Genomic DNA, 27,727 nt, shown 5'->3' on the forward strand with positions numbered 1-27,727 from the left:
ATGTGGAAAAGGACGAAGAACACAGGTCCCACTGCCAGCAGACGAAGTATAGTATTGCAATTCCTCCTTCCTCTTCAAATGTCTGTTTTTTTCTGCTTAGTCCTGTTTAATTTTAGTGATTTAAGCAATAATAAAGTGGCCTGGTGTCCATCAATTGCAAACATAAAGTGGAACCACAGGAGACAGAAACAAACTGTGTCAGAGGAATTTTTTTTTAATTAGCAATTACATTTTTTCAGAAATTACAACATTAGACAGTGTATAATGGAGTATGCTGTCATATTAATCTGCAATACATTTGTGGGCCGTTAAGACATTGATTCACTTTAAATAAGCCAGCTTTCTTCTTTTCGTATTTGTGTGATTTCTGCCAATGCATCTAATAGGTATGAATTTAATGGAAAGGATGATACAAATTGCTGTAACATTAAATATTTACTGCACGCCTAAAGGTCAATACTTTACACACCTTTATTAGATTAGACATGACGTAATATACACCTTGACTGCAATTAAACAGTACTATACTGTAGGCTTTGTGTACTGTAAATTTGTGAAATGAGTAAACATAAATAATTTAACAAGTGAACATTTTGAACAAAAACAATAACATAAAACACAATATAACACAATTTTGCTGTGATTATCTGTGATGAAAGCCTACATTTGTCTTTGAGATGAGCAAAGCAATTCAATCACTGTCTCCTATACAGAATACTCTGTGCAAGTTAATTCATCACCAAAAATAGAGGAAAACGAGCTGCCACTAATCCTGCCAAAACATAACATATTGCTGGAGTCAACAAACAATTTACAGAGAGTAGAAATGCACTCAATGTTGTTCACGCTGACAGATTGGTACATCAAGAGAGCAGTTTTAAAACACTTTGAAACAAAGTGTTTTGTGATATCAGCAATATGATTAATGCACAGGCTCAAAACTTTTACATTTATTGTTAATGCCTAAAGAATTCCTTACAAGTATTTTACAATTTCTCATTTTATAATGAATACCTGTAAAAACTACTATGGTGCTACAAGAAAATACAATTTAATGACTGCTGTTATTGAAATATGACTTAACTAAAATACAAATGTTTAAAAAGGTTTTGACTGTTAAAACCACTGGTTACTGTATCTGTTAATCTGGTCAGATCAAAGGTGTGTTCCTGCTATGTATGTGGGAACTTGAAGACACGTGTATTTGTTATAATCGATGTTCTTGTAATAATTCTGTGAAAAAAGTGATACCGTGGAAATTAGAGAATTATCAGTTAAATCTGCAGCTCCCCTCGGCTTTACCGAGTTATATAATGAGTTTCATCCTATTGTTTACCTGTCCAGCTCACAAGTTTAGTGTTTTAATTGACTCCAACTGCTGTCATGCAGTGGCACTGCTTTCAGCTGCAGCAAGCTCTAAAAACTACTGAACAATACCTGCTCTGCACCAAATGGTGGACTAGCTGGTGTATATATGAAGCGTTTAGCAGCTGAACAGCCAGAGATTTCTCTCAGAAGTTGGTGAAGACCAAAACCAGAGTAAAAAGAAGAGTAAGTATTGGACTTAGATTCACCAGGTGGACACAGTCCTGACTCCAAATGAGAGTGAGAATAGAGTTTTCAGTTCAGTTCACCACATCAACTTAAAATGCGATGACTTGTCTATGTTGTGTTGTCACAACTTATTTGTACTGCCCCCAAGTGGCCACAAATGTGTTACTGCGAAATAAAAGAAACTACTCTTGGAAATATAACAGTTCACACGGCATCTGTAAATAGTAATAAAAAGTGAAACCTCCAACATTATGACGTACAGTATCTCCATTTACTTAAAAAACTGATGCAAGTTGGAGTTTGCCCAACTGACAGGCACTTCAACAGCCAGTTGACTGAAGGTCTTCTCTCTCAGGCTTCAGTGATAAACTGAGGATGAGAAGAAAACATCCCCGGATTAAGGTTGCCTGCCTGCTGTCCTTTACTGTGACCCTCTCAGTGCTTCAGTTTATTCAGGCCTCTATGAGCTTTCCTTTACATTATGCTTGACTGGATCTCTCGCTCAATTACCTCTCTCCCTATATATATATATATCTCATACAAAACAAGACAAATAAATGTTTCACCTGGTTTGAATGATTAAGAAAATTTCTGCTCACTCATGTACTATTAACTGATGTAGTGTAATTTCTTTTCCCCCAGATTTCTCCATCGTTCATCAATACATTCAACATTTTAATGAGGTGTCTGGCAACAAGTCAGGTAAAATAAAGAGCTGTTTTATTTTCTGGTAGACAAACATAGGTTGTGTGATGTCGCCATGTACTACAGCTTCAATACAATGTTGAGCTACATCCATTATTATGAATAATGGAATAAATATTGAATAATACATTAGGTATTATTGAATACTGTGTCTGCTTGTGATCTGTCCTGTCTTCGTGCTGATAACTATCTCTTTACTGCCTTGTCAAATCAGTCGCCCTCAGTTACATGTTTGGCAGGGTGGTGGTTCTCCCATTTCAGTCCTTGTCATAATAATCATTAATCCCGGGACTAATGCTGTTCTTCATCGACTCGCCTGATAAGAAAATGTTGAGCAGTGGATCAGGTAGGCAGAGGATCATAGCATGGATTTCATGTACCGCTGTTTGAAATGCTTGTGTGAATGAAGTCATTCTTCAAATTGGCAAACATTTCATATTTCCAGCTTCTCCAATGTGATCATTTGCATATTTTCTCTGTTTTACCTGGTTTGGACTGTTGATCATACAAAACAAGTAATTTCACAACGGCATCTTGGACAAAATTGAGACGAATTTCTATTTTTGATATTTTTTTACATTTTATAGACCAAACAATTAATCAAGAAAAATGACAGATGAGTGGATAATGAAAATAATTGTTAACTGCAGCCCTGCACATCTACTTGTATGTAATGATGAGAGCACACTGTGAAATTGTTTTATTTCATCTTTGTAGTAAAACTTTGTAGAATTAAAAAGGAGGGCTCTAAATGTTTACAACAGATGCAGAATGCAACACTGAATAATGCTTCAGATTATAGTTTTGTTCATAACCTCTCCTATGCAGCCTGTACTGTATATAAGAGGTACATAGCAACTTATGCCTCATAACCTACCTTTCATTTTAGCTGATGTGGGATCTGAATTTCACAGTTAAGATATAAGATAATGATACAAAACTGGCCACAACAAATACATACTTTAGATATACAACATATTTAACATGATGTTGTAACATAACATGATTTAACATTATCGTGATTGACGTTAAGGAGCAATAAGATGGCACAACTGGTACAAAAAGAATAATAGCACACACCTATACGACCACAAAAATCTACTATAGAACCAACAGGAATATATTGGGCTTGCATGTAGGTTGTTTCAGCTAATGTTTCCGCGCACACACACATATACACACTTTAATTGTAGGTTCAAAAGTACTTTACAATTACAATTAACTGAAAGCTTTGTTTTTAGTATTATCTTGCTGCCTTTTTTTTTTTTAGCTCTCATCCGGAGAAGATCTAAGATTCCTGGAGTAATGATCACGCAGGATGTAGTAAACATACCAGAGGGAAAAAGCCTCCCAGATTTCCAGTGTAAACCAATGCCAACGACAATAAAGGAAGGTGAGTTTCACTGAAACAGAGCACAGAAACCGACATACTCATGGAATTGTACAGTCACCTAAAGGAGATGAATGATAATAACTGATTAAACTGATCAAAAAAAAAACAAAATAAATTTGATTGGCTGGGTTTCATAGCACTATATTTCCAATTATGAACTGACTGAAAGCCATTAAGTAGTTGAAAATATAAAGATGCAATATTTCCGTACGTCCTTTAGGGAAATTAGCTGTTTTCAAGGCCATAGTGAAAGGAGATCCAAAACCGGAGGTGACATGGAGAAGAGCTAAAGGGACAATTTCAGACAAGGACAAATTTCAGACTAAATATGATGAATCAACTGGAGAGTATATATTAGAGGTGAGTGACTAAATTATTTCACAAACACCAATAAGAAGGGCCATCTGTTGCGCGAATTCAATCTGTGCACCTGATCACTTACATGTCACATGATATTTGTATTTCTAGATCCACAAAGTGACTTCTGAGGAAACAGACACATACAAATGCTATGCTGCGAATGAATATGGCAAAGCTGTCTGCACAGCAACATTAACTGTGACTGAAGGTAAGAGTTGTTCATGCAACAGTTCTACACATGATTGTGAGTATTTGTTTTGACTGTGCATGTCAGACCGTTGGTGAGTCTATAACCGGCACTCTAATTTCCTCCTACGCCTCATCTCCGCAGTTCCTACATAGCTTTATATGACTTCTGAGTACTGCTGTAAAAGACCTTAATAAACTTAAACTGAATTTTTGGCTTTCAGCTTCAACAAATCCATTAGATTTCAGAAAATTGCTGAGGAAAAGGTAAGAAAACAGACATTGTGTACAATACCCAAACATTATTCTGCATGTGTGAATTTTATCATTGATTCTTCTCTTTTTAAAAACAATTTTCAATGTTTGTACTTTTCAGTAAAGTAGAGGAAAATCAGACAAAGCAAGAAGATGGGGAAACTGATAAAAGATTCTGGGATGCGATGCTGAATGCTGACAAGAAAGACTACGAGCACATCTGTACTCAGTTTGGTGTTACAAACTTAGATTTGATGCTCAAGAAACTGGAAGAGAAGAAGAGGAAGAGAGTACAAAATAAGTGTAAGGTATGAAAACTCTCAGTTCTCAAAGTCGATGCATTATCTCCTGCTAAATCATCAGTATAGGATTAATAAACTATAATGGATTTGGCATTTCACTGAAGACATCTGGCATTGATTATTCATTCAGAATATTTACCAATAATGGCAAATTACTGTGATTACTTTAAAGATCAAACACAGTTAGCAGTTAAAATTAGTGAAAGAAGGGCATCTCAAATATTTACTCAAGAAAAATTATCAATTTTTACTGCTCATTTCATCTCATTAATCTCACTCCCATCTCAATCAGCTCTTGCCATCTCTTTAGGTAGGTATTAATTATGATGCCTGTGTTTTGAGAGCTGGAAATTGATCTTAAAGATGCACAATGAGTCAGGTTAAGATCTCTTTAGGTGGTGGGTTCTTTTTATAGTTATATTAACTGTTGCTAATTACTCCGTGTTTGCTATATAGTGCATTATTTTACACTCATTTTTTTTGGAGTGCCCAAATCCTAAATGTGAAATTAATGCACTACATAATGTCCTCAAAACTTACCATGGTGATGCAAAAAAGGTAGTACTCATGGCAATATACACTGCTTTATGCTGACAATACCGCAAGGCAAAGTCCCAAATTTCAAAGTTCCACTTGCATACAACAGTGCTCCTGTGGATAAAAGCCAAATTGCTTCCATATGCTAGCTTTTAGGCTAAGACTGTATTCGACTGTGGCTGCTCACCAAAACCAAAAGACATAGAATAGTTTGGAACGTAAACACAACGCACACGTTTTACGTTCATCACATTTAACCATCCAATTGGTTCAGCCTTAAACAATGTAAATCCGGGTCCTTTGTGACAGGCGATAATAATGTCAAAATTTTCTGTATCAAGATATACTCATAATCAGAATATGAAAGCTTATTTTGTCTGTAACTCCTCTGCGTACTTGGTAGGATGGTGTGATTCCCTATGATGAAGACCCAACAGAGGACCACAGCCTGCTGAGTGCTGGGAGGATGAAAGATTTTCGCATCAAGGGTCTGATGCAAAAGGCCACAGGATTCAACGAGGTGGATGGAGAGGACAACATCCTCAACACAGGGCTGAATCAGATGGATGGAGGGGTCAACCTCCTCAACACAGGGCTGAATCAGATGGATGGAGGGGTCAACCTCCTCAACACAGGGCTGAATCAGATGGATGGAGAAGTCAACCTCCTCAACACAGGGCTGAATTATGTGGATGAAGAGGTCCTCCATACAGAGTTTAAATGTAGGTTTAAGAAAATAAAAGTTGTTAGGATTGAAATTGAATTCCTGTTGTCCCTGTGCATCCATCAAGTGTGTGCAATCACTAACAATACCACTTTTCACAGTTCCTATTGTTAAACATAAACTGCTGTCTCACAGTGAAAAGGAAGAAAGCACTGTACAGTAATTCATTTCCTCACTTAATCTCTATTGAGGTCATTCTGCGCTTTAGCTAAATGACTTCTGGGAAAGGCAACCATGGTTGATTTTACTTTTTATTTTATGAAAATCAACAGTGAAACGTCTCACATACAAAGAGGCACACTACAGGTGTAAACATCTCTCCTACTAATCGTATACATCTCTATTAATCACAGTAGCCTTGTGTAACAGACTGAACAGATGGCTTGGTTCACTGACTTCTTTGTGTTGCTTTTACAGTTTCCCACGTGGACTTTGTTATCAAAATTCAGGAGGTTAAAGCTCAAGAAAGAGAGGATGCCCTCTTTGAGTGTGTCCTGACACACCCGCTACCCAGGATCACATGGATGGGCAAGGGCAGCGTCCTTGAGGATGGAGAGAAATACAGCATAACCGTGTCAGACCACAAACTGATTCACAGGCTGCTGATCAAGGACTGCAAGCAGCTGGACAAGGGCATCTATTCAGCTGTGTCTGGCATTATGTCCTGCAGTGCCTGGCTGGTTGTGGAAGGTAACACCTAACAGTGTAACACACCTATAATGAACTGTCAATGTGTGATGAATTGATCCTAATTACTGACATAACTGTGAATGATAAGTTTCACAAATAAATTTGAGTTATGTGTCATCTATATTGCATTTCATCCTCTAAGATGAGAACGAACCTGCATTTGCTGGTAAGAAGACGGCTCGTAAAACTACCTTGGCTGGTGGGTCACAGATTGACCTTGAGAAAGTGGCCAGAGAGCAACAAATAAAAAACCGTGAGGAGATGGAGAAGATTTTAGCATCAGTAAAAGCAAAACACAAAGAAGGACAACTGAGAGACAAAAAGACATTAACCACTAGTGGAAGAGATGATGACATAGGTGCAATCACTGGACCGGGTAAAAGCAGTGGAGCAGTAAAGGACGAGTCAAATGCTGCAAGGACCAGTGGCCTGTCTGAGCCAACAGGGAGCAAAGGGAAAGCAAAGACCAAAAACTCAAGAGGGGACGGCACAGTAACAATATCAGATGATTCAGGGTGTGTAACAAAAGCAGAAGAGCAAATAATAGTAGACGGCCCCAAGAGCAAGAGACACACCAGATGTGGTCAAGCAGATTTTGACAAGGTAACAGGTAAAGTCGATCTATGCCTAGCGATGCATTTTCACCGTCAGCACTGCAGTGAGTGGTCAGTGGTGGTTAAAATTTGTGTTGATGTGCATTTGTGTTCGTTTTCTTTTTTTTTTTTTTTTTTTTTTTTAAGAGGAAGAGAGTGGATTAACTCCAACAGACAGAAACGGAGGAGGACATTCTGAAGAGAATGAGGACTTCACTGGATCTGCCAATAATTCAAGATGCATAAAAAATGATGAAAATGGTAAGACTATGTAGAGAAACATGTTTTTTTTAAACATGTTTTGCTCAGTTAACATCCATAGTTATTTTCTAAACAGCATTTCTTCTTTTGACTGTGTGTCTGTACAGAATCCAGCAGCCAGAGCGCTGATGTAGAGTTGAACCAGATTCAAACACTTGCCACAAGTCAAAATGGAATGGCTGATTTTGATCGAATGAAAGACTCTACTGGGCCTGTCAGGTGCCAAAAGCACTCAAGGAAAGTCCACTGGAAACAACATACATCCGGTAAGAAACAGCAGGGCACATATTGGCTGCTTGGAGGGAAAGTACCACAGTTGCCCCTCATGAATAGTCATACTTGTAGCAGATATGCTGTGTAGTAAAGAACAGACTGAAGAAAATGAGCTAGCACCTGAAACACTGCTAAGAATGCTTCTGTCTCTTTAATTGATTTAACATAGTTTAAATGTTAGCAAAATTTACTGCACTGGTGGAGAAATTGCACTGTTTTAATCACGCACTTGTGAAGTAGTATGATGATATAAAAACAGCTGCCAAAGCTGTACATGATGCTGTACTTCTTTAATTCATCTTGGCTAATAAAACTCCAATGCAATAGTGTTCTGAGCTTATTGAAACCCGACTGCATGACCAGGTTTATACTAGCTGAAGGCTGTGGCTTTAATACAGATCCAAATGAACTAGCAAGTGACAATGAAGCAAGTGACAGTGACGAGAATGAGGACTCTACAGGCCAGGGCAAGCTTTCAAGTTGTTCAAAGCAAGGCCAACAGCCACAGAAAGGAGTCAATGGTAAGAGACCACAAGTGTTGCATTACTGCACGGAGGTGTCTTTTGCTCCTGAAGCACTCCACGGCTTGTTTTTTATGAGTGGAAGGTAGTCACGCGTAAACCTGTATATTCTTGTCGTACATAGGTAGAGATAGTTGTTTTTGGTGTGTCTGCATGGTTTTCTGTCTGAGGTACACATATTTACCATTAACTAGCTGCAGTAGTAACTAGTAGAATTGGTGACCCTGTCTGTTATCAAGTATGCATGTGTAATGTGTTTGCTCAGGGACTCAATTTTAGTTCAATCTAGCCCACATTGTTATTATTGTAAACAACATTTTTGCACACTCTGAGATTGTTATAATGGCATAATGTCAACTGTCAATTATGGCGTGTGTAAAGTTTGAACTTGCATACATTGATATCTAAAAAGGTGAAAGCACAGGTCCTAAAGACCACAACGAGTGTGACGAGACTGAAGATGAAACTGGCTCTGCCGCACGTTCAAGGCGTAAAAGACAAGGCCCACTGATAGAAGATAAAGTTGCTGGTAAGTGATCTAAAAGTTGTCATGGCAGAATCACAGGAATGGGCTTTGGTTGGATGCATCCAGTAATCAAATAATCAATTAATTTCATTCATTTCAGTGCTATATTACACAAACCTAGATTCTAATGTTGCTGTGAATTCCAGCTGCAGCGTTGCACCTCTTGGTAAAAATCACGTCTATACAACTCATGTTACTGTCTGCCATTAAATATTGTTATATGTGTAACTTCTGATTATTACAATTTTTAACAAACAATATTAGAATTAGGATATTACTCTCAACTTTACTACATGAGTCTGTATATGACTTTCATGACATTTTTGTATTTTATCATGATTTTGGGTCTTGGAACTTAACGCAGCCACCACAAACTAAAAGCTTCACAAAATAACTCACCTTCCAATAACATACACCACCATGACTATATGGTAGAATGTACACATTTGCTGTGTCAGGTGTTGCATTTTTAACCTTATCTTACTTTTACAATTTGTGTTCTGTCCACAATTTCTGACAAAAAAATCTGGGAGAAAGAGTGTTCAACAGAAGTCACAGAACACCTCCAACTGCAATCAAATTTTCTGTGAACTGAAAACGCTATTCTTTTTTAGATGTTATCATTCATTCACAATTATCCCTGCATCTTGGTTATCAAGTCACTCTGTATTCCATGTTGATTTGCTATTTTCTCACAGCAGGGAGCCTCTCCAGGTGCAGAACTACAATGCAAAACCAAATTGTTTTGCAATCTTCATTTGCTCTATATCATTGGTTTTCCTGACAGATGTGCATTTCCCGAGACACTTCCCTTGACAGAGTCAAACTTATGTCAAAAAAACAATGCACATTAAATAAGAAATGTGTTTTGAAAATAGTGTACCACATGTAAGAACCAGAGAGAACAAAATAAAAACTCCCTGCAGGGACTGAAAACTGAAAACGTAAATAAATAAAAGCAAGACTGCACAATAAAAATAAGAAAATGAAATGTGGCCACATCATTTATGCTTTCTTTCATTGTGAAAAATGTTTTGGATGTAAATCAAAATAATCACAGTGCCTAACTGTTCTCTAACTGTTCCCTGCTGCTTATGTTAGATCCAGGGGTCCAGTTCATCTGTGGTTTGTCTGACGTCAGTGCAATCATCAACGAGACTGCAGAGTTAACATGTAAGCTCAGCGGTGAAGACTGCGAGGGAGCCTGGTTCAGAGACGGACAAAAGGTTAGTCGGAAAGGTCAAACTCATCATTTTCTGTACTTTCCGGCACGGTGTCAGAGTTGAAAAAGTGCAATATGGCAGCCCGGGAGTGTAAGGTCACTTTCACACCTGTAGTTTGGTTCATTTCATTCGAGAAAAAAATGACACGCTGTTATGTTCTAGTTATGGTTCACGCTGAATTTTAGAAACAAACCAAGACTTGTAGGTATTACATCATCAGAACTGACTGACAACCTATTCATTGGAGTTTTGCAGCACTTTACTGCATCTTTACGGGAATATTTATCTTTTCTGGTGTCAGAATGAACTCACCCAGAAGTAAATGATCATGAACATTATTAGCCTGGTCTGTAACTGGACTTTGTATATCAAAAATAGAGACAGAATAATAATTTAGAGATAGTTACTGCATGGTTTTGGTGAGTCAAACACAAGCTCAACACACCTCTGGTTTAACTTTCTGTTCCTTTCTGATGTATCGTGGGAAATATCTGTATTAATAAGATCATTTGGTGGCCAATATAAGGCTATAACGTGTCTGCTGATTGGGAGCAGAGATGGCAACTAGAGAGGAAATTTTCCCACCTTTTAATAAAACTCCTGTGTAAGTGATTACAGCATCAGTATTTACAAAAAAAAAATATTCATTGAGGATGCTCAATATCTGTAGATCACAGTCTGATCTCTGGTTGAGTTTTCACTGGGGGCCCATTTTGGCAGCCTCACTCTTGTGGTGTGCTTTAAGGTGAGTTTGTAGATTAGAGGTGTTGCCTCCAGATGCTGCCACTTTCATTAGACTAAGTTTACAGATTGTCTTCATCAATATTATCGGTTCCCTACTAGGATTGGGTTTACATCCATAGTATTGCCACATAGGTGCTTTGACAAGCGAAACCTGACACCTGCTACTCTGTGCTGTGACTCTGCTCCTGCTACACAAAGCGGTCACTTTCATTTTAGAATTGCAGCATCTGACATTCGTAACCGGTGCGTACCGTAGTCGGTGTATGCCCAAACACTGTGTAACACTGACAGCGGCTGCAAGGCAAACTGGGAGGCTGCTTTCTTAACAGTTCACACGGTTCAAATGAACCACACCAGAACCTGCTCGATAGCAAACTGACCCTCCATTTCAGGCAGTCTCGGCCCTGTTGAGTTCAACTGACAGCTTTCACACCAGACCAAACTTAGAAATTAAACTGGTAACACACCAGAGTTCATTTGAACTGAAGCAAACAGGCTAAATGGGAAAGTGCAACTTTCCCCAGTTTGAATCTGACCAGGGACCCATCTCTACACTCTAATAAAGGCACCTTCCCCAGAAAGAAAATGCATTATCGCTTTCTTGGAATCCCTTATCCAGTAATGGTGACTGGAAATTAAGACAGATTTCATATGTTATTTGCTCATCTGTGATGTCCCTGGAACATTTGACAGGTGTGGACACAACACAGCTGGACACAAAACTCTTTGGGCAATGCAGTGTCGCTGATTTTGTTAACTAATTAAGATTGTTGTTGCTCAGTTTGTTTATTTTCATATGTCTGCACCCTTTCCTGCCAGATATCCCCAGATGACAATTTCACCATCACTAAAGATGGTGCAATCCATAAATTAGTCATAATCAGGTGCAAGGAAGAGCACTCTGGGAAATACCGTTTCGAGGCAGACGGCCGTAAAACAGAGGCGATGATCAACGTCAAAGGTTTGCCAGTTTGCTGCAACAATAATGATTTTTGATACTGCAGTAAAAGTGGAAAAGTCAAAACTAATGTTATATTTACAAGCACAGGTCAGAATCAGATCAGCTAAATACGACATTAACACTGAAATTACCCCTTATTTTTTTAGATCCCCCAAGGTTTGACCTTGAAGACCTCAGTGCTTTCATTCAGCCTGTGACAGTTAAAGTGGGGCACAACATCATCCTCAAACTGCATTTTGTTGGCCACGAACCCATAAAGATTCAGTGGTACAAAGAGGGAGAAGAGCTCCAAGATGACAACAACACGAAGATAGAGAAATCTGGGAGTCATAGCCGTTTGCTCCTGAGCAGGTGCCAAAGGAAGGACACAGGAGAGATCAAGATCAAGCTCAAGAACGAACACGGCTTCATTGAGGCAATTTCACAGCTAATTGTGCTTGGTAAGTGAATGAAGGATAATACCAAACAGGAAAATCACCTACATATGTTCCTTCCTTACATACAGTATAACACAACAATAAAAAAAAAAGTCAGACCAATTCAACACCATTAACACTAAACTCCTTCAGGAAAATTTTAATCTTCATAGATGCCAAAGGATGTGATTTGTGAAGGAAGCCGAGCAGTAAAAAGTAGTTTACTCTGTTAAAACCTTTAGGACAACAGACAGCACCGTACTTGAATGCTTCACAGCTCATGCTCATTATGGCAAAAATCAGACCAGTCTTTTCTCTATCCGGTGAAAAGGGTGGCACATTTCACTGAGCCCATCTGTGCCTGAACAGATTTTGGTATTTATTTTATAAGCGCAGCTCTCAAACTACTGTCCTGACTGAAAAAATATGACAAGTTTTTGTTCTACTTGAAGTAGAATTCCAGAATTTCATGATAACTTTACAAATAAAGATTCATTTCAATTCAGTTCTGCTACACCTGCCACCACTTACCATGATTATCTCTCAACGTTAGTACTGTTCGCCCTCTCACACATAAGCTAGGAGGGGTTTTCAAACATTAAATAACACCTTTTTGATGTTTCAGACAAACCCACTTCACCCCTGGGTCCTGCAGAGGTAACAGAGAGCTCAGCTACGTGTATTGAATTTAAGTGGAGGCCTCCAAAGGATGATGGTGGCTCACCAGTGATAAACTACATAATGGAGCGACAGCAAGTGGGACGAAATACCTGGAAGAAATTAGGGGAGATCCCAGGTGTGCCCAGCTACCGCGATATAGATGTGGACCACGGGCGGAAATATTGTTACCGTGTCCGCGCAGTGACTGCCGAGGGTACGAGTGAAGCGATGGAGACTGATGACATGCAAGCTGGCACACTAGGTAAGCACCCCATAGACAGGCACGAAGAGAGGACAAACTGCACCTACTGGGCCTTCACTTTTTGTTTATTGCCAGTTAAACAACACTTCAGTCCTCCTCCTTATGTGCTGTCCAACCATTAACAGCATTAACCTTAACAAGTCATGAGTTTGAGGGGTCGACTCAAGAGGTACTATGCAGCCAAGACAGGTCACAAGTCGATCACAGGCCAGACACACACAGAAAAATTTATTCACACCTGTGGGTGATATGAAGTGGAAGTTTTCAGCACACCTAGCCTGCGTGTCTTTGGCCTGTAGGAGAAACCAGTGCACCCATTCAAAGAAGAAGAGAAGTTGTAACTTCACCCATAAAGGCCAGGTGAAAGGTTTAAAAACTGGGGCAATCTCACTAACCACTGAGCCATCAAGAGGCAATCTGAGATTAGTTTTTTTTACCCACCCATAAAACCAAACATATGACGATGGAATCTGCCAGTGACAAGTTCATACATTGCAGCCATTTTCACTGCCCAAAAGCACAGCAAGAGCACAACTTTGGACTGAATAAAGTTAGACAATGCCACTGTCCATGACTGTCCACATGACTCTGTCGCAAACTCACACGTTTAAGCCTCAACAGCCAACGCATAAAAAGCAGCAGAAAAGGTCACAACACACAGCACAAACATCACAACAGAAGCATCAAGCAAAAAATCATGACTTGCACTTACTGATTGAGGTCTGCTTCAAAAACATCTCCATGTGCCAGCCTTCCTTCACGTGGAGTCACAGTGTTGTATAAGTCCTTAGACCATCAGTCTCACCAGTTTCACAGAAATGTTGGCCGGAGAGGAAAGTCTGAAATAGTCCTCTACAAGATCCAATCCAGCTATTCTCCACAAGATGCTGGAAAACAGTAACAGAAAGTTTGGCCAGCATCAGCAGCTTGGTCACACAGCCAGTCTTTCACCTTAGACCAGTAAGTCTGCAGATCAGTGAGCAGGAGTTTGGGTCTCCCCTTCTCAAACATAATTTAAACAAATATTCCATTAAATCACTGGATTAGGTAAATTACCAAGACATTTGAGAAACAAAGGGATCTTTTATGAACAATGCAGAGAATTACACCCATCAAGCACAAATAGCTATTTCTAGATAGATACACACAGGTACACACATGAGATAAGTTAATTTACGGTGTTTCTTTACGTGTCCCTATCAACCCCATGTGCTAATATTAGTCATGAGGACTAATATTATAGCATCCTACCGTTACCAAATATCAACAGGCTAATATCTAAATTTAAGCTAGCTAACGTTACGTAATGCTTGTTTATTTCTGTTATCGTTACAGAGCCAAACATTAAAAAAAAAACAAGCAAACAAACGAGAGGTAAACAAAAAGGCAACTGGGTAGTTAAAAATAAATAGAGGAACTAGTCAGTGACATATACCCCACTGTGAAAACCGTTTTTATATTCAACATTTTGTCACGAACATTAGGCTGGGCTAGGTTAATTATTTAAGCTACTGAGCTAACGTTAGCTAACGTTAGACATCATATGTGTCGCACCAAACTTTGAAAAACTCCACAAGTCGTTTGATAAGACTTACCTCGGTTTTGAAGACTTTTATTTTATTTTAAGGCGTTTACATAGACTACTAACGACAGTTATCTGTCTGCCAATGAGTACAGACAATTTTAACTAATTTCTAAGTTGTGACTCTAACTTGCCAGCGCTGAGCCATGGTATCAGTTGGCCGCTGATCCACTTCAGTGCGCATAGTGCAGATGTGGCTTCTGAAGCAAATACACAAAATATCAGACGACATATCAGCAGAGACTTGTGGACATTTACCTTTTACGTGGTCTGACATCACTGAATCCACATGGAAAAGGAAATGTGAAACACCTGTGTGCTTTTCCTACTGTGACTAAATGTGTCCTGTGAAAAAGGCCCATTTGATGAGCTGATTCACGGTCCTTACTGCCCCCTGCTGTTTTCTATTATCCATTACGCGACCCTGACTGCTGCTGGTCTGTGCTCTGTTCTCTCTGTATCACAAATTCATGTCAAAATTGCCCTTTTTCCCCCTGATCAACAGCAGAAAACCAAAAAATAGTATCTGTTTTCAAATGTAAGAGAAAATGCCTACATAAATTCCTAATTCCTCCTTTTTACTTCATTAATGGCTTCATTAATCAATTATTCAAGATTCAAGATTTCTTTATTGTCATTGAGCATGACATATCAATGAAATTTGCATTGCAACCCCCATGTTAAAAACAAGATAATAAAAAGATAAGAAAGATTATAAAATAAAATGAAGATTCTAGAATAAAATAAACCAGCATGCAGTAACAATATTCGTAAATGCAATAAAAATATACTAGAAATGAAAATATACTAAGACAATAAAAATATACTAAACAATAAACATATTTGTTGCCTGATGTTTTTTGTCACTTAACTAATCAATTAACTAATCATTTCAGCACGGGGTTGATGTAAATGATAATAAAAAGTGAAGGATTTACCTATAGAGTGTAATCAACACAACACAGCGTTTGCATCACCTCTAACATGACAAGAATCTACCTGAGTTCTTAAACTGAACAATCTGATTGGTAGATACTTCTTCATCAATGTTGCGTTACTACTGAAGAGTCTCAAACTACAAAAGGAAAGTTCAGTCTGACTAAAGCCTTTATCAGCACAGCCTTTTTTAGTTTCTCCGTGCCTCAGCTTTTCCAGGCCCTCCAGCACCTCCAAAGGTGGCCAGCGCCTACGACGACTGCATCAACATGTCCTGGGATTCACCCAGTAACCGAGGAGGTTCGCGTATCCTGGGCTACATCTTGGAGAAACGCAAGAAGGGGAGTAATCTCTGGACCGTTGTGAATGCCATGGATGAACTAATAAAAGGTCTGCATTTTTACTTGACTGTAGTTCAATCTGCTGGCGTCGGAGACCTCAACACTGATGTTTGTCGTTTATCTGAAATGAATTCCAGAGAAGAAATATGCAGTGAGAGATGTTGTGGCAGGTATGGAATATGAATTCAGAGTCACCGCCATAAACCTCTCAGGAGCTGGTGAATTTAGCAGCCCGTCAGAGTTTGTTTTTGCACGGGATCCCAAGAGTAAGTGTTGCAACTGTTTATTATGTTACACTCATAGATTCCACAAAATATATTCATGTGCATGCCTTAAAATGAAGCAATATTAAAATGATTTGCCAAATAATAAACAAAAGTCTTTATCAAAAGTTTTTATTAATACATTTTTAAAAAATATATATGCATTGTTAATGTATATATTGCATTTAATCATGCATCTTTTTCATAGTACTGATTAAATCTAAAAATTTGATATTTTATATTGAATGACCTTTCATATCATGTACTGCAGAGCCTCCTGGTAAAGTTAGAAACCTGAAGTTGACAGAAACGTCTTACACCCACTTGGTCCTGACTTGGACCAAACCTGAGGATAAACCGGGGATTCAGGATGAAGCGAAGGGATATTTTGTTGAGATTCGGCAGGCAGATTGCATTGAATGGTCCCGCTGTAGTCCCACCATCACGACTTCCTTCAGTGTGAAAGGCCTTAAGTCCATGGACATGTACTGGGTGAGAGTGATTGCGACTAATGATGGAGGGGAGAGTGATCCTGAGGAGCTGGCCAACTACGTCCTTGCGATGCCCTCACCTGGTAAGTCAACTCTTGTTCGAAATTTAAGAAGCAACCTGCTGCTGGCTAGTTGCAGCTGTACATTAACACGCTGAAGAAAGCTGAAGAGGCAAAATCCTTTCTTTACATTACCATAACAAGCTTTCCCAGTTGAATCATTTATCTTTTTTTAATGCTTTTCTACAGTATCAGTATGTTGTTTTATGTTAACAGAAATATTTTCAGGGCATTAAATCACCGATCATTAACTTTCTTAAAATTAGTAAGTGTGGGCATAGAATTACATAGAATGCATATCTGTGTCTGAGCTTATTCCACTATGTAAGAACAACCTGAAGTTAAATATTGTCCAAGGCAATTTCATTGTTTTTGTTCATTATTCTAGTGAGGCCAAAGTTCACAAACCACAAGATGAAGAGCTTCATGGTGGTGAGAGCAGGAAACTCTGTCAGGATCACAGTGAACTTTGAGGTGAGATTTATACTGTACTATTAAAAACATACTGAGGTAAACTGTGGTTAATTTTACAAAACGAACAGGAGAGAAACCCAAAGGATACTGCATTCAGGCCTGAAATACTCAAGACATTACTAACGCTCTGTTTTTTTCACAGGCCTCCCCACGGCCAGATATTATGTGGCTAAAGGACAACGTGCCAGTGACAAAGCGAGTTACAATCAGTAACTCTGACGGCTCATCCCAGCTGCTGATCCCCTCCTCTGAGCGCTCTGATTCTGGCATCTACTCCATTTTAGTGAAAAACTTTGCAGGACAGGAGACATTCAGTACAGAGGTTCGGGTCACAGGTAAAACTAAAAGTCAAGATGTGTTTCCTCCTGCTGCATGCGTTCATGGATCCGCCGGTAAAACTGATCATGCTTACAGATGATCCGAAGCCTCCTGGACCGGTAGAACTGGAGGAAAATGTGCCCGGCACGGTGACGGTGATTTGGGAGCCTTCTCCTGATGAGAAGCGTGATGACCGCCTCCACTACACAGTGTCCAAGCTGGACTCCACCAAACGCACTTGGACCACAGTGGCTGACAGACTCTTCAATAACAAGTTCACAGTCTGCAACATCATGCTCGGCAGGGAATACAATTTCCGGGTCTATGCCAAAAACGACATGGGCATATCTGCACCCTCAGAGTCACCAACCTGGGGGATGGAGAAGAAGAGAGGTGTGTTTGTGCATCTCAAAGGCCAAATAATCCCTTCTTCAGTAACAATCTAATCTCACTTTTTCTCCTTTCTTGTAGAAAAGTTTTTGGTGAGCGTACCGACCAGAAAGGACTGTGATTTGCGATGCGCTCCGACCTTCATCGTGCCTTTGAAGCTTCACACTGCACCCAAAGGCTACGAGTGCCACATGAGCTGCGCAGTGAAGGGAAATCCCAAACCTCGTGTCACGTGGTATCGAAATCACATCAGCATAAACACCGACACCAACTACTACATCTCCAACACCTGTGGAGTTTGCTCCATGTTAATCCTCCACGTAGGCCCCAGAGACACGGGAGAGTACACCATCACTGCAGAGAACGCCCTAGGACGGGCTGAATGCTCCACCGTCCTCAGTGTCAGAGGTGAGAGAGAAACACACCTGCGCTTTAATTTAAATGATAGGTGGAATAAAAAAAACCAAACATGCTTAATGATGCTAAATCATCTCTCTTCCACACAGAGTGAAGATAGTAAGGCTTCCACAACATGAGCAGTGTTTAACTGAAGGTTAAGATATCTAATACATGATGCTTGAATTCACGTAGTTGTGCAGCTTGGATGTAATGTTGCAACAAGGAAAAAGATGAGATGTGGTGTTATATTTGGACCGATGCTGGCATGAAAATAAAATGATTTCTCAGATAAAACGTTGCATTCCTGATTTGAAAATTATTTTACTGACTCTCTGTCCACTGGTTCAGAACATGGCGGTAATCGTGGTTTGAGAGAATCTAACTTGTGAACCTCTCAGAAACATAAGTGTGAATGTATAAATAGTATACAGTATTTATATTAGTAATTATATTATGGGTTACTGTAGAAATATTCCAACAGAGTTTACCTTTTTCACAGCACACATTTGGACTTGTCATAATAGGAAAAGCACAGATATTAGTAATAACACCAACAATGGATATGTTCTGTACAAAGTGTCCCAGTGACCAATGTCAGCATGACAGTGAGCCAGCATGCACAATACCCCAACCCTGAAACCAGAGCATCATTAGTTCATTAGTTTCCATTTAAACCTGCGCTTTCCCTTCTGTGACATGTCAAAATGTCATCTGTGAAAAATTCCTGCATAATTAGATGTTGTGCATCAGTCGAATGTTTGATGTAGAAAAAGCACTTTATTTGTGTTATCATTGTTTAATTTACTACACATTTAAATCACAGTTTGTTAGGAAACTCTAAAGCAAATTTTCTGACATAATTTGACATAAAATGTAACAATAGAAAAACTATGAAACTTCTAGTGCCATAAATAGCCTGAGTAACTGAAGGCAATGAGCTAACCTACAGCTGTTAGCCTCGGCTGCAACACTGGCGACATGAACATCTTTGGGGCTTTAAATTGGTCCACCCAGGTGTTTTAAATCACCACAGCTGATCAGACGTCATGGTTTAAGTTGGCTGGAGCAAAGCTGGAAACTTTGTGATGTCACCTCCATAGTGCTGCTAAAGGACCAGTCATGCAGTCATTCATTTATGCTCTGTTTTCCATTCACTTCTGTTGAAGCCCACACAATGGATGACCTCAAACATGCATTTTCTGTTTCAGTGCAATGTGAAGATGAAAGTTCAGAGTGATGGCATGGACATGCATGATGTCCCAACAGAAACACTGATGCACTGTGTTTGGAAATGGAGATGTTCATTATTCTATTTTGTTTCATCACCATGTTTATCATAATATTCCACAGCAAGACTACAAACTGAAGCAACACCTGTGTGTGGGTGGAAAATGGATGTGTGGGAGGCTTTTAAGGCAGGGCAGCACGATGTGGCCTCAGAGCAAGAAGGTGGGTTCCCGCTCTGTCTCTGTGGGCCTAAATTGCCTGTAAGAATGGGAGTGGTCTGTCTGTAGTATGTGTCAGCCCTAACCACAACCAAAACTCCCATAAGAGATAATGGATGGATGAATAGTTTGTTTGCACTATACAAACAGCAGAAAAACAGAGTACACAAACTGAACACTTATGACAGAGAAAGCCAAGAAAGAAGCACCAGATGTGTGGACTCCTTCCCCCGAAACAAAAATAAAAAAAAATGTGGATTTACAAAATAAAACAAACAAAATAAAGGAAAATAAGAGATACACATGATAAACCTAGTATGTAGCCCCAGTTGATAATAATCATATAAAAAAGAACGAATAATTAGACCTTCTAAGGATCAAGAGTGTGGATCTCAGTATTAAAGCAGCAAAGGCCGAGAAGATGTTAACATCTTTTAAGCTGAGAGTGACCTTTAATAGAAATTTGCCCTTTTCACGGTCTGTGCATGAACACGTCAGTCTCACATTTTTAAAGGAAATAAGAAGCTGTTCGTTGATTAATAAGGTCGCAGTAAATTAATCTGAGTCAGCCATGGGCTCTCCTGTCACGTCGCGTCGCTACAACCCGCACAGAAGTGTGGACCTGCCGCAGGCCACATGCAGCTCCGGTCTCAGCTGCGGTGAAAAATAGCGCACAGCTGTCCACCGCCGGACGTGCGCTCCTGCCATTAGGCGACAGCAGCGCACATTGGTGGCGGAGGCTCAGCCACTCCCGGCGGCGGCCCGGCCCCCGCGGCCTCCTCCTTCCTCTTCCTGAATGGACGAACACGCTACCTACGGTCCACGCCTCCCCCGTCTCATCTCCTGCTCTGCCTCTTCATCAGGACCCCGCCGCAGCCTGTCGGTACTTCATTGAGCGGTGATTGAAAGCGGGTTGATTTGCGCTGCGCCGCTCGAAGGATCCCCCGAAGCAAACCGCCGCTCACGCGTCGCTCCGCGCTTTTGTTGACCCGCCGGGCACCTTGAATATCACCGATCCGCCCGGTCAGAACATTGTGTCCTCTCGTGGGGGAAAATGACTGCCAAGCATCGGAAAGGGAAAAGCAACCACAAACATGAAGACAACTTTTTCAAAAATGAAGTGGCGGAGTCCGAAGTTCGCGCTGGAGCGAGTAATTACACTCTCCTGCTGGTTTTATTTCTGATGATTGTAATAGGCGGTGCCACTAGCGCGTGGTTCTGTTTCCAGCAGCACCAAACTTTAACCTACTTAACAGACAATCTCATGGGCATGCAGATGAAAATAGTGAAGCTGCAGTCCTCCCACGAAGAAATGCGACAGTCCAGCGATAAGGTAAGGGATTCATGTCACAACTAGTAGCCTTTCCCTGCGAGAGCATGATTAGTCACCTGAGTTTGCAGCCATCAGCAGCACAAAGACGCCTCATGTGTTGTCCTTTATCATGTCAGACAAACACTATAAATCAAATGCGCTTATAAACCTACACTTAATAAGAAAAGGCCTCAGCACATGCCCACGGTGCGCACTGCCAGTAACAAGCAAGCAAAGTTAAGACCTGCGGGCCTCGATCAGATTTCAAAATGCCAAGAGCCTCACTGGAGTGAGTACGAAACGCTATTTCTAACATCCCCACAGCTGCCGACGCTTGTAATGAGGCTTATTCCTGACCTGCTGCAGCAGGGCCACTGACTTTACCACCTACTCAAACACAGCAGGTCTGTTCACTCTCTGTGGGTGTCTGTTATTCCAGTGAAGACCACGTTTCCAGAGCTGTGCAGAGGATGCTGCCAAAATATTAATAAACAAGACAGTCCTGTGCCAGGGCTAAATTTAGGATGAGGTTTTTTGATACTGAACACCAGTTCAGAGGCTGTTTACAGGCTGTCAGAGAGATGTGGAGGAGCAGAGAGTGATGATTGTCCCATCCATGTTTCTGAAATGATACAATATGATTAAATACTCTACTGGTGTATGCATCCATAGTATTAGTACTACTATTTTAAGAAATTGTTATATTCCTATAGTTTAAATATCAGCATGAATGAACTGGCCCTGTTATGTCACTGCTAACTGAGTTTTATGGTTGACTTGAGATATATTTCACTCTGTCAGTCAAGCTCATAGTATTCCAAATATTTTTAAGTTGCTGCAGGCAACTCCAGGGAGCCGAGCAAGATTTTTTTGAGGCGCTTAGCCAAAGCAAATCCACTCCCGTCCTTTCTCATGCTGCTCCACCTTTGGTTCCGGCGAGGCGATGTGGTGAACACTTTGCACGAGAGCAGCTCTGCTAGCTCAGTCTTGTTACAGAAGTATTTCCTGCAGCAGCAGTAACTTGTGTTTTGTTTTTTTTTTGTGACTCATGTGTTTGCTGCACTAACACGAGTTTTACCAGCCCAATGATTCTTTATGCAAAGTCAGCTTTCAGTTTGTTTCCTCTAACTTTTTACAAGGAGGTGAGGTTTGACTGACCTGTTCTGATTGGCTGTTCAGTTTTTGATACTGGTGTGACTTGTTAGAAGCTCTGAGACAGTAATAGGAGATAATTTTTTTTTATTTTAGAGCATTTGAATGTTTGGCAATGAAAAATGTATTTTGATTTAATGAGAAACTGAACAGATTCTAAAATGACTCTACAGCTCATGTCTGCATCACTGGGTTTAGTGTTTTATATTTTATTTCATGCACTTATATATGTGGATTTTGTACGAAAAATGCAGTTTTTGAGTAAATTAATAGAAGATCATATATATATATATATATATATATAATATATGAATATAAAAGCATCCTTAGCATCTCAGAAGTTAGGTAACATGATATTTGCATTATACATTTTCATGGTTTTGGCGTCCACTTAGTAGCTCAAAGTTCAGGTCAAAGCACCAGATCAGTGAGACCGATACTCACTCCAGCTTGACTCAACATCACTGCTTTATGTCTCGTTGCAGCAGCATGTGTCAGAGAGTCTGGAGACCCGCCTGAGTGCCCTGGAGGAGTCTTATGCACTGGCCCAGAAACAGGTGGGCATGGCCTTGGCTACAGCCGAGCAGCTCAGGACGTCTGACCTCCCCGCTCAGGTGCTGTCGCTTCACACAGAGATGAAAGCCCGCCTGGCAGAGATGCAGCAAGCCACCGTGTCTCTGGAGCAGCTGAGCCAGCTGCGGACCATGCTGAAGGGGAAGAGTGAGGAGTTTGAGGGGGTCAGGATTCAGGTGGACGGCCTGGCCACGCTCAGCGCCGAGCTATCCCACAAGGTCGAGGTCTTGACGGGGAGCCTGGGAGAAGCGGAATCAAAGCTGGAGGAGAGAGCTGGGCAGGTCACCGCGCTGAGCGCCACCCTGGACGGACAGGCAGCCGAGGTGCTCGGGCTGAAAGAGCAGCTGCACACCTACCAGGCTCAGCTTGAGGCTGGCACGCTGGAGATGGCTGCTGTCAGGTAGGTTGTGGAAAAGGGAGCAGCTTTTGGAGCTGTGGAGAAAATAGCTCACCTCCTCTGACCCATAACTTTATGTTGACTTTGTCAAAGCCCCGCTGGCTGCCACTGTCTGCAGCTCTGTTACCCATGGCCAGAGTTTGTAGGCCTCATCCACATTGTAAGATTGCCCTGATCTGTACAAACATTTCTATTGTATTGATGATTTTTGGAGCTGAATGGTTTGCGTAAAACTTCCTTTGTATGTAAGTCGGCACCCTTTGAAGCTTATGTAAACATCATGGAAATGTGGTTCACAGGCTATTGTTGCACATGTCAGATTCAAAGAAAGCAACGTAATGAAGCCATGGGTTTCTTTCGCCAATATTTTAGCAGCATCATTTTAAATGGAGATTCTCACTCAGAAACTCTAACTGTGAGTGTCTTCTGTGTTGCAGAGAGTTACTTGAGCATGAGCAGTCCCAGCGGGTCCAGCAGGCCAGTGTGGAGGAGCAGCTCGATACGGTACGTCAGAGTCTGCAGGATCAGACCTCAGCAGCCCGTAGTCTGACCTCTGGACTCGGAGCTCAGCTGGAGAACATATAGAAGCAGGTTACCAAGGTAACCAACACTGTAGCCAGATTTAGCCTGGTATTCAGGCTGAGTTGCCACTTTATTTCATTTCGTTCATAGATCAGAGTCAGACATACTTGAATTGAACAAAGCAGACATGTGTGTGGCGATTCACAGGTCTGTAACCAGACGAAGTCAAATTTCTTCTCATATAAGGTAAATAACGAAATACCCTGCAAAAAAAAATCATCTGAAAAACAAGGAGAAAAAAAACGCTGATATGGAAGTATTACTTAAAATAAGCAAAATAATCTCCAAACAGAAAAGGAAAATTCAACTTACCAAGATTTCTAGTAAAAATAACTCATCTCAAAGAACCCACAGTTGGACTAAAGACTAAAAACAAGTTCATTTGTCTGGATACAAAGAAATGCTGATAAGATAAGAAGATATATCTCGTCAGAGAGAAAAACAAGCATATGCTGCCTTGATTTCAGATATTTCATCTTAGATTTTGCTTTTTTGCAGACTTATTAGATCTAAAACTTTCCAGACAGCTTTAGAGGCAGCTGTGTGTCATCAGATTATATGTGAACTATAATGGCAGAACCTGCCTGACAGGCCTTAACACACATACTGTCAGCGCACATGGTCTCTTTGCTATTTCTGTTCACTGTGTGCCCATAGGGAACTATAATGAGACCTTCACCTCATTAATTTGAAGGAGGTAATTGTCTGGCAGGGATTCACATCTACACTTACATCCATGCACTATAGATCCTTGTGTGTTGCTACCAAGACATCCAGATGGTAGACCTAGAAAAGATAAGCTGCCTGGACTTCGCTCTACTCTGAACTAATATACAGTATTTTATTGCTTTCCTCCTATCAGCTGGTGGGAGAAACTCAGCCTCCTGCTGAGCCTGAGGAACAGACAAAGGAAGAGACAGCTCCCACAGTTGAAGAAGAAGAAGAAGAAGGAGAAGCAGCTGCAGCAACTGAAGAAGAGGATGAAGAGGAGGAGGCACTTCCTGCAGATGTAGAAACAGAGGCATCCAATGTAGAAGAAGAGCTAGAACCAGAGCAAGAGCCAGAGGCAGAGGCTGAGCAAGAGGCAGATGAAGGAGAGGAGGCGAGTGAAGGAGAGGCAGCTGCACAGGATGAAGCTCCTGTCGAGCAGGAGGACTCTGTGACAGATGAAACTGCTCCTGCAGAGGAGGTGGAGGTGGAGGCGGAGGCATTAAAGGAGGATCAGACGGAGCAAGAGGAGTCGGACGCCTTATCAGAACAGGAGGGAGTGGATACGACAGAGACAGCAGAGGAGGGACAAAGCATAGAGGAGGAGATGCCCGAGGAGGAGGCGGCTCAGGAAGAGCCGACACCCGAGGAGGAGAAACTTAATGTAGAGGAGGAGGCGTCGGAGGGGGATGAAGAACAGCAGGATGTCGCAGCTGAAGAGGAGAGCCACAGTGAAGAGGAGGTGGATGAAGAAGGCGAGGAGCCATTCGAAAATGATGCTTCACCAGGGGAAGAATGTAAGAGAATATCAAGAAAACTTTTTGTTTTCCATTAATTTTTCCATACTTTTTTGACATTGCAGCATTGGATAAAACACACTTAAATATTGTCACATCCTTCCTCATGTTTGCTTGTTTTTTTATGTTTTACAGAGTTCATATCACCAGAAAGTGGATTTTATTCCACACCGGACACACCCACCGAGGAGAACGGGAACTTTGTCAGTCTGAAGTCACAGTCTACAACATGACAAATACTGTGGGAAGGCATTATTGATTGCTGTTGTTTAGGTGCAGTATTCATTATGCGGTTGCTCTTTGAAAGGCAGACCTAGTTAGAAGAAACCTGTCACTATGCTGCAGTCGGAGCTGAAACCTGTACCTCAAAATATCAGATGGCTGTTAAGTGAGGAAATGAGTAATTCAGGGTTTACCTGCCAATAATGACCTCAAAAGCCTTAATCAAAAAAAAAAAAAAAGTGACTCTCTTTCTACAGATCGTTTTCCACTCTTCATAAGTGGCACTTTTCCTTTTTTTCTTTTAAATCAAGGTCTCTGTACTAAACTGGAAAACTAAAAGCCAATGATATAACAAGAAGCCATTGCATAAACTGTTTATCGATGCACTTGAAGCCATAAGTAATGCCTGTCTTGGTGAGATTAAAATGTGTTTTTTTTTTTGTCACTGATATGAAATGTATGGTGAGACAATATTTTAGACGAGTTGCAGTAACTTAATGTGTCCCAGTTGTTTACACAGACAAAACTAAAGAGCTAGCAAAAAGGAAAAAAAAAAACATCCCTGAAGAAGAATTCCTGAATGTTTTTAAAGAATACGACAAACTGTAGTTGATAGATTTTTTACTTTTTAAAGTGCATCTCTGTGTTTCAGTACTTAAAAACTGGAGGTTCGCTTGATTTAGTTTGGCTCGTTGTATTTTTTGCACTTTTTTTGTACGATTCCAGTCAGACAGAACACACCTGTAGCATTGTAAGATAACGTGGTGTAAAAGTCCTCTACCAAGAACTGTTTGGTTTCATCATCATCCTACAGCTTTAGTATTTTTTATTCAAACCTACATCATTGAGTCAGTTCAGAGTTTGCATCATTTAGTGCTGCTGTGTGTCTTCAAGGAATAACAGCAGATATTCTATGCAATACTGTCACTACTAATAGTGTTTTCACTGACTTTGGAAAGTAAAGAAGAGCTTAGTGAAGCACCTCAGGGAGAAGTTGCTCTCCAAATGGATGGAAAACCATCACAGTGATGTACCGCAGCTACCTTGTGAGGGATATTTTCAAAACCAAGTAATTTTCCTCCAAAACACCACCAATTAGACCTAAGTTGACCGCACCAATTAATTTGTGTCATGTGAACACGTTCAGTGACCGAATAAATCAGTTTTGCAGCAGTTATCACAACTTTAATGACAAAACCAGTCCTTTGACTAAACAGTACCAGAATTTCACAGTCAAAAATGGGAATTCTTCTTTACAGATGACAATTTAACTACAAATAACAGCCACATGATGTTAGTGCAACAGTTCATCCAACCAGAGTCCATGTGAAATACACATGTTCAGCTACATATGAGCCACATATGAGAACTAGAGAGTCAATCTCGAGTTTTTCAGCAGGACACTGACTCTACACGTGAATCCAGGCTACACCTGGACTGTGAAATCTGAAGGAGGAGCAAGGAGTGCCTGTCTGTGTTCATGGCTCTTCTGTCTGCTGCCACCAGATCTCAACCCTGCTGAACCTGTCTGGGAACATTCGAAACAAATAAAGGGTGAAACATACAGTCGCATCATCAGACTGTGTAAGAAAATGGATTTTCTTTGGATGCTCTGCTGCACCGTGCAAACTGTGATAAGGCAAAGACCAAACATATCAAATCTAATATTAGATATATTGTTGTATTAATTGCCTCTTCGGAGACTTGGCTAATGTGTGTGTAGACATGCTTCACTAGTGATTCAACAGAGTTCTTGGTAGTGAGACTTTTGGACAACACTGTGCATTTTTACTAAGCCTGATATTCAATTTTACAAAATGCACTGTTTTTGCCAAGACATTGGTTACTTTCAATATGACACTTCTCACATTGTCATGTTTTTAAAATAAACCCTGGTTCTTTCACTTTTGTATTCTGGATTCTGTGCTGTGCTGATTCATATTAAATTAACGGTGCTTGAATCTGGGTGAAAGGTCTCATTTCCTCCCTGCTTGACTATTGTATTCGCACCACATTGACCTGCATGTTGTCTTGTTAAAGGATAAATCTGGTGCTATTCTATTTCTCATCCACAAATCCCTTTAAAACGTCACACAAACACAATTCTTCTTCACCACGAACCACTGGGGTCAGAGATGAG

The 27,727-nt window shown here is 40.5% G+C and overlaps 2 protein-coding genes across 2 annotated transcripts; both read left to right on the plus strand.

Annotated features, from left to right (window-relative positions):
- LOC121612201 (immunoglobulin-like and fibronectin type III domain-containing protein 1) lies at positions 1 to 20,750 on the plus strand. Its single transcript, XM_041944911.1, has 25 exons — positions 1 to 46; positions 3,530 to 3,652; positions 3,873 to 4,012; positions 4,121 to 4,220; positions 4,423 to 4,465; positions 4,575 to 4,761; positions 5,696 to 6,014; positions 6,434 to 6,706; positions 6,849 to 7,316; positions 7,447 to 7,560; positions 7,668 to 7,779; positions 8,197 to 8,354; positions 8,767 to 8,883; positions 9,982 to 10,106; positions 11,667 to 11,808; positions 11,955 to 12,248; positions 12,850 to 13,146; positions 15,875 to 16,054; positions 16,143 to 16,271; positions 16,540 to 16,842; positions 17,207 to 17,292; positions 17,435 to 17,627; positions 17,707 to 18,003; positions 18,082 to 18,401; positions 20,556 to 20,750. Exons 1-25 carry the CDS (start codon positions 1 to 3, stop codon positions 20,748 to 20,750), a joined length of 4,761 nt encoding a protein of 1,586 aa, XP_041800845.1.
- zgc:66479 (uncharacterized protein LOC327541 homolog) lies at positions 20,695 to 27,535 on the plus strand. Its single transcript, XM_041946282.1, has 5 exons — positions 20,695 to 21,177; positions 22,794 to 23,281; positions 23,716 to 23,782; positions 24,723 to 25,365; positions 25,501 to 27,535. Coding segments are annotated over exons 1-5 (1,479 nt in total). The 5' UTR covers positions 20,695 to 20,898; the 3' UTR covers positions 25,503 to 27,535.
- The last annotated feature ends 192 nt before the right edge of the window (positions 27,536 to 27,727 follow it).

This window comes from Chelmon rostratus, chromosome 10 (genome assembly GCF_017976325.1).
Source record: "Chelmon rostratus isolate fCheRos1 chromosome 10, fCheRos1.pri, whole genome shotgun sequence".
NCBI classification, from domain to species: Eukaryota; Metazoa; Chordata; class Actinopteri; order Chaetodontiformes; family Chaetodontidae; genus Chelmon; species Chelmon rostratus.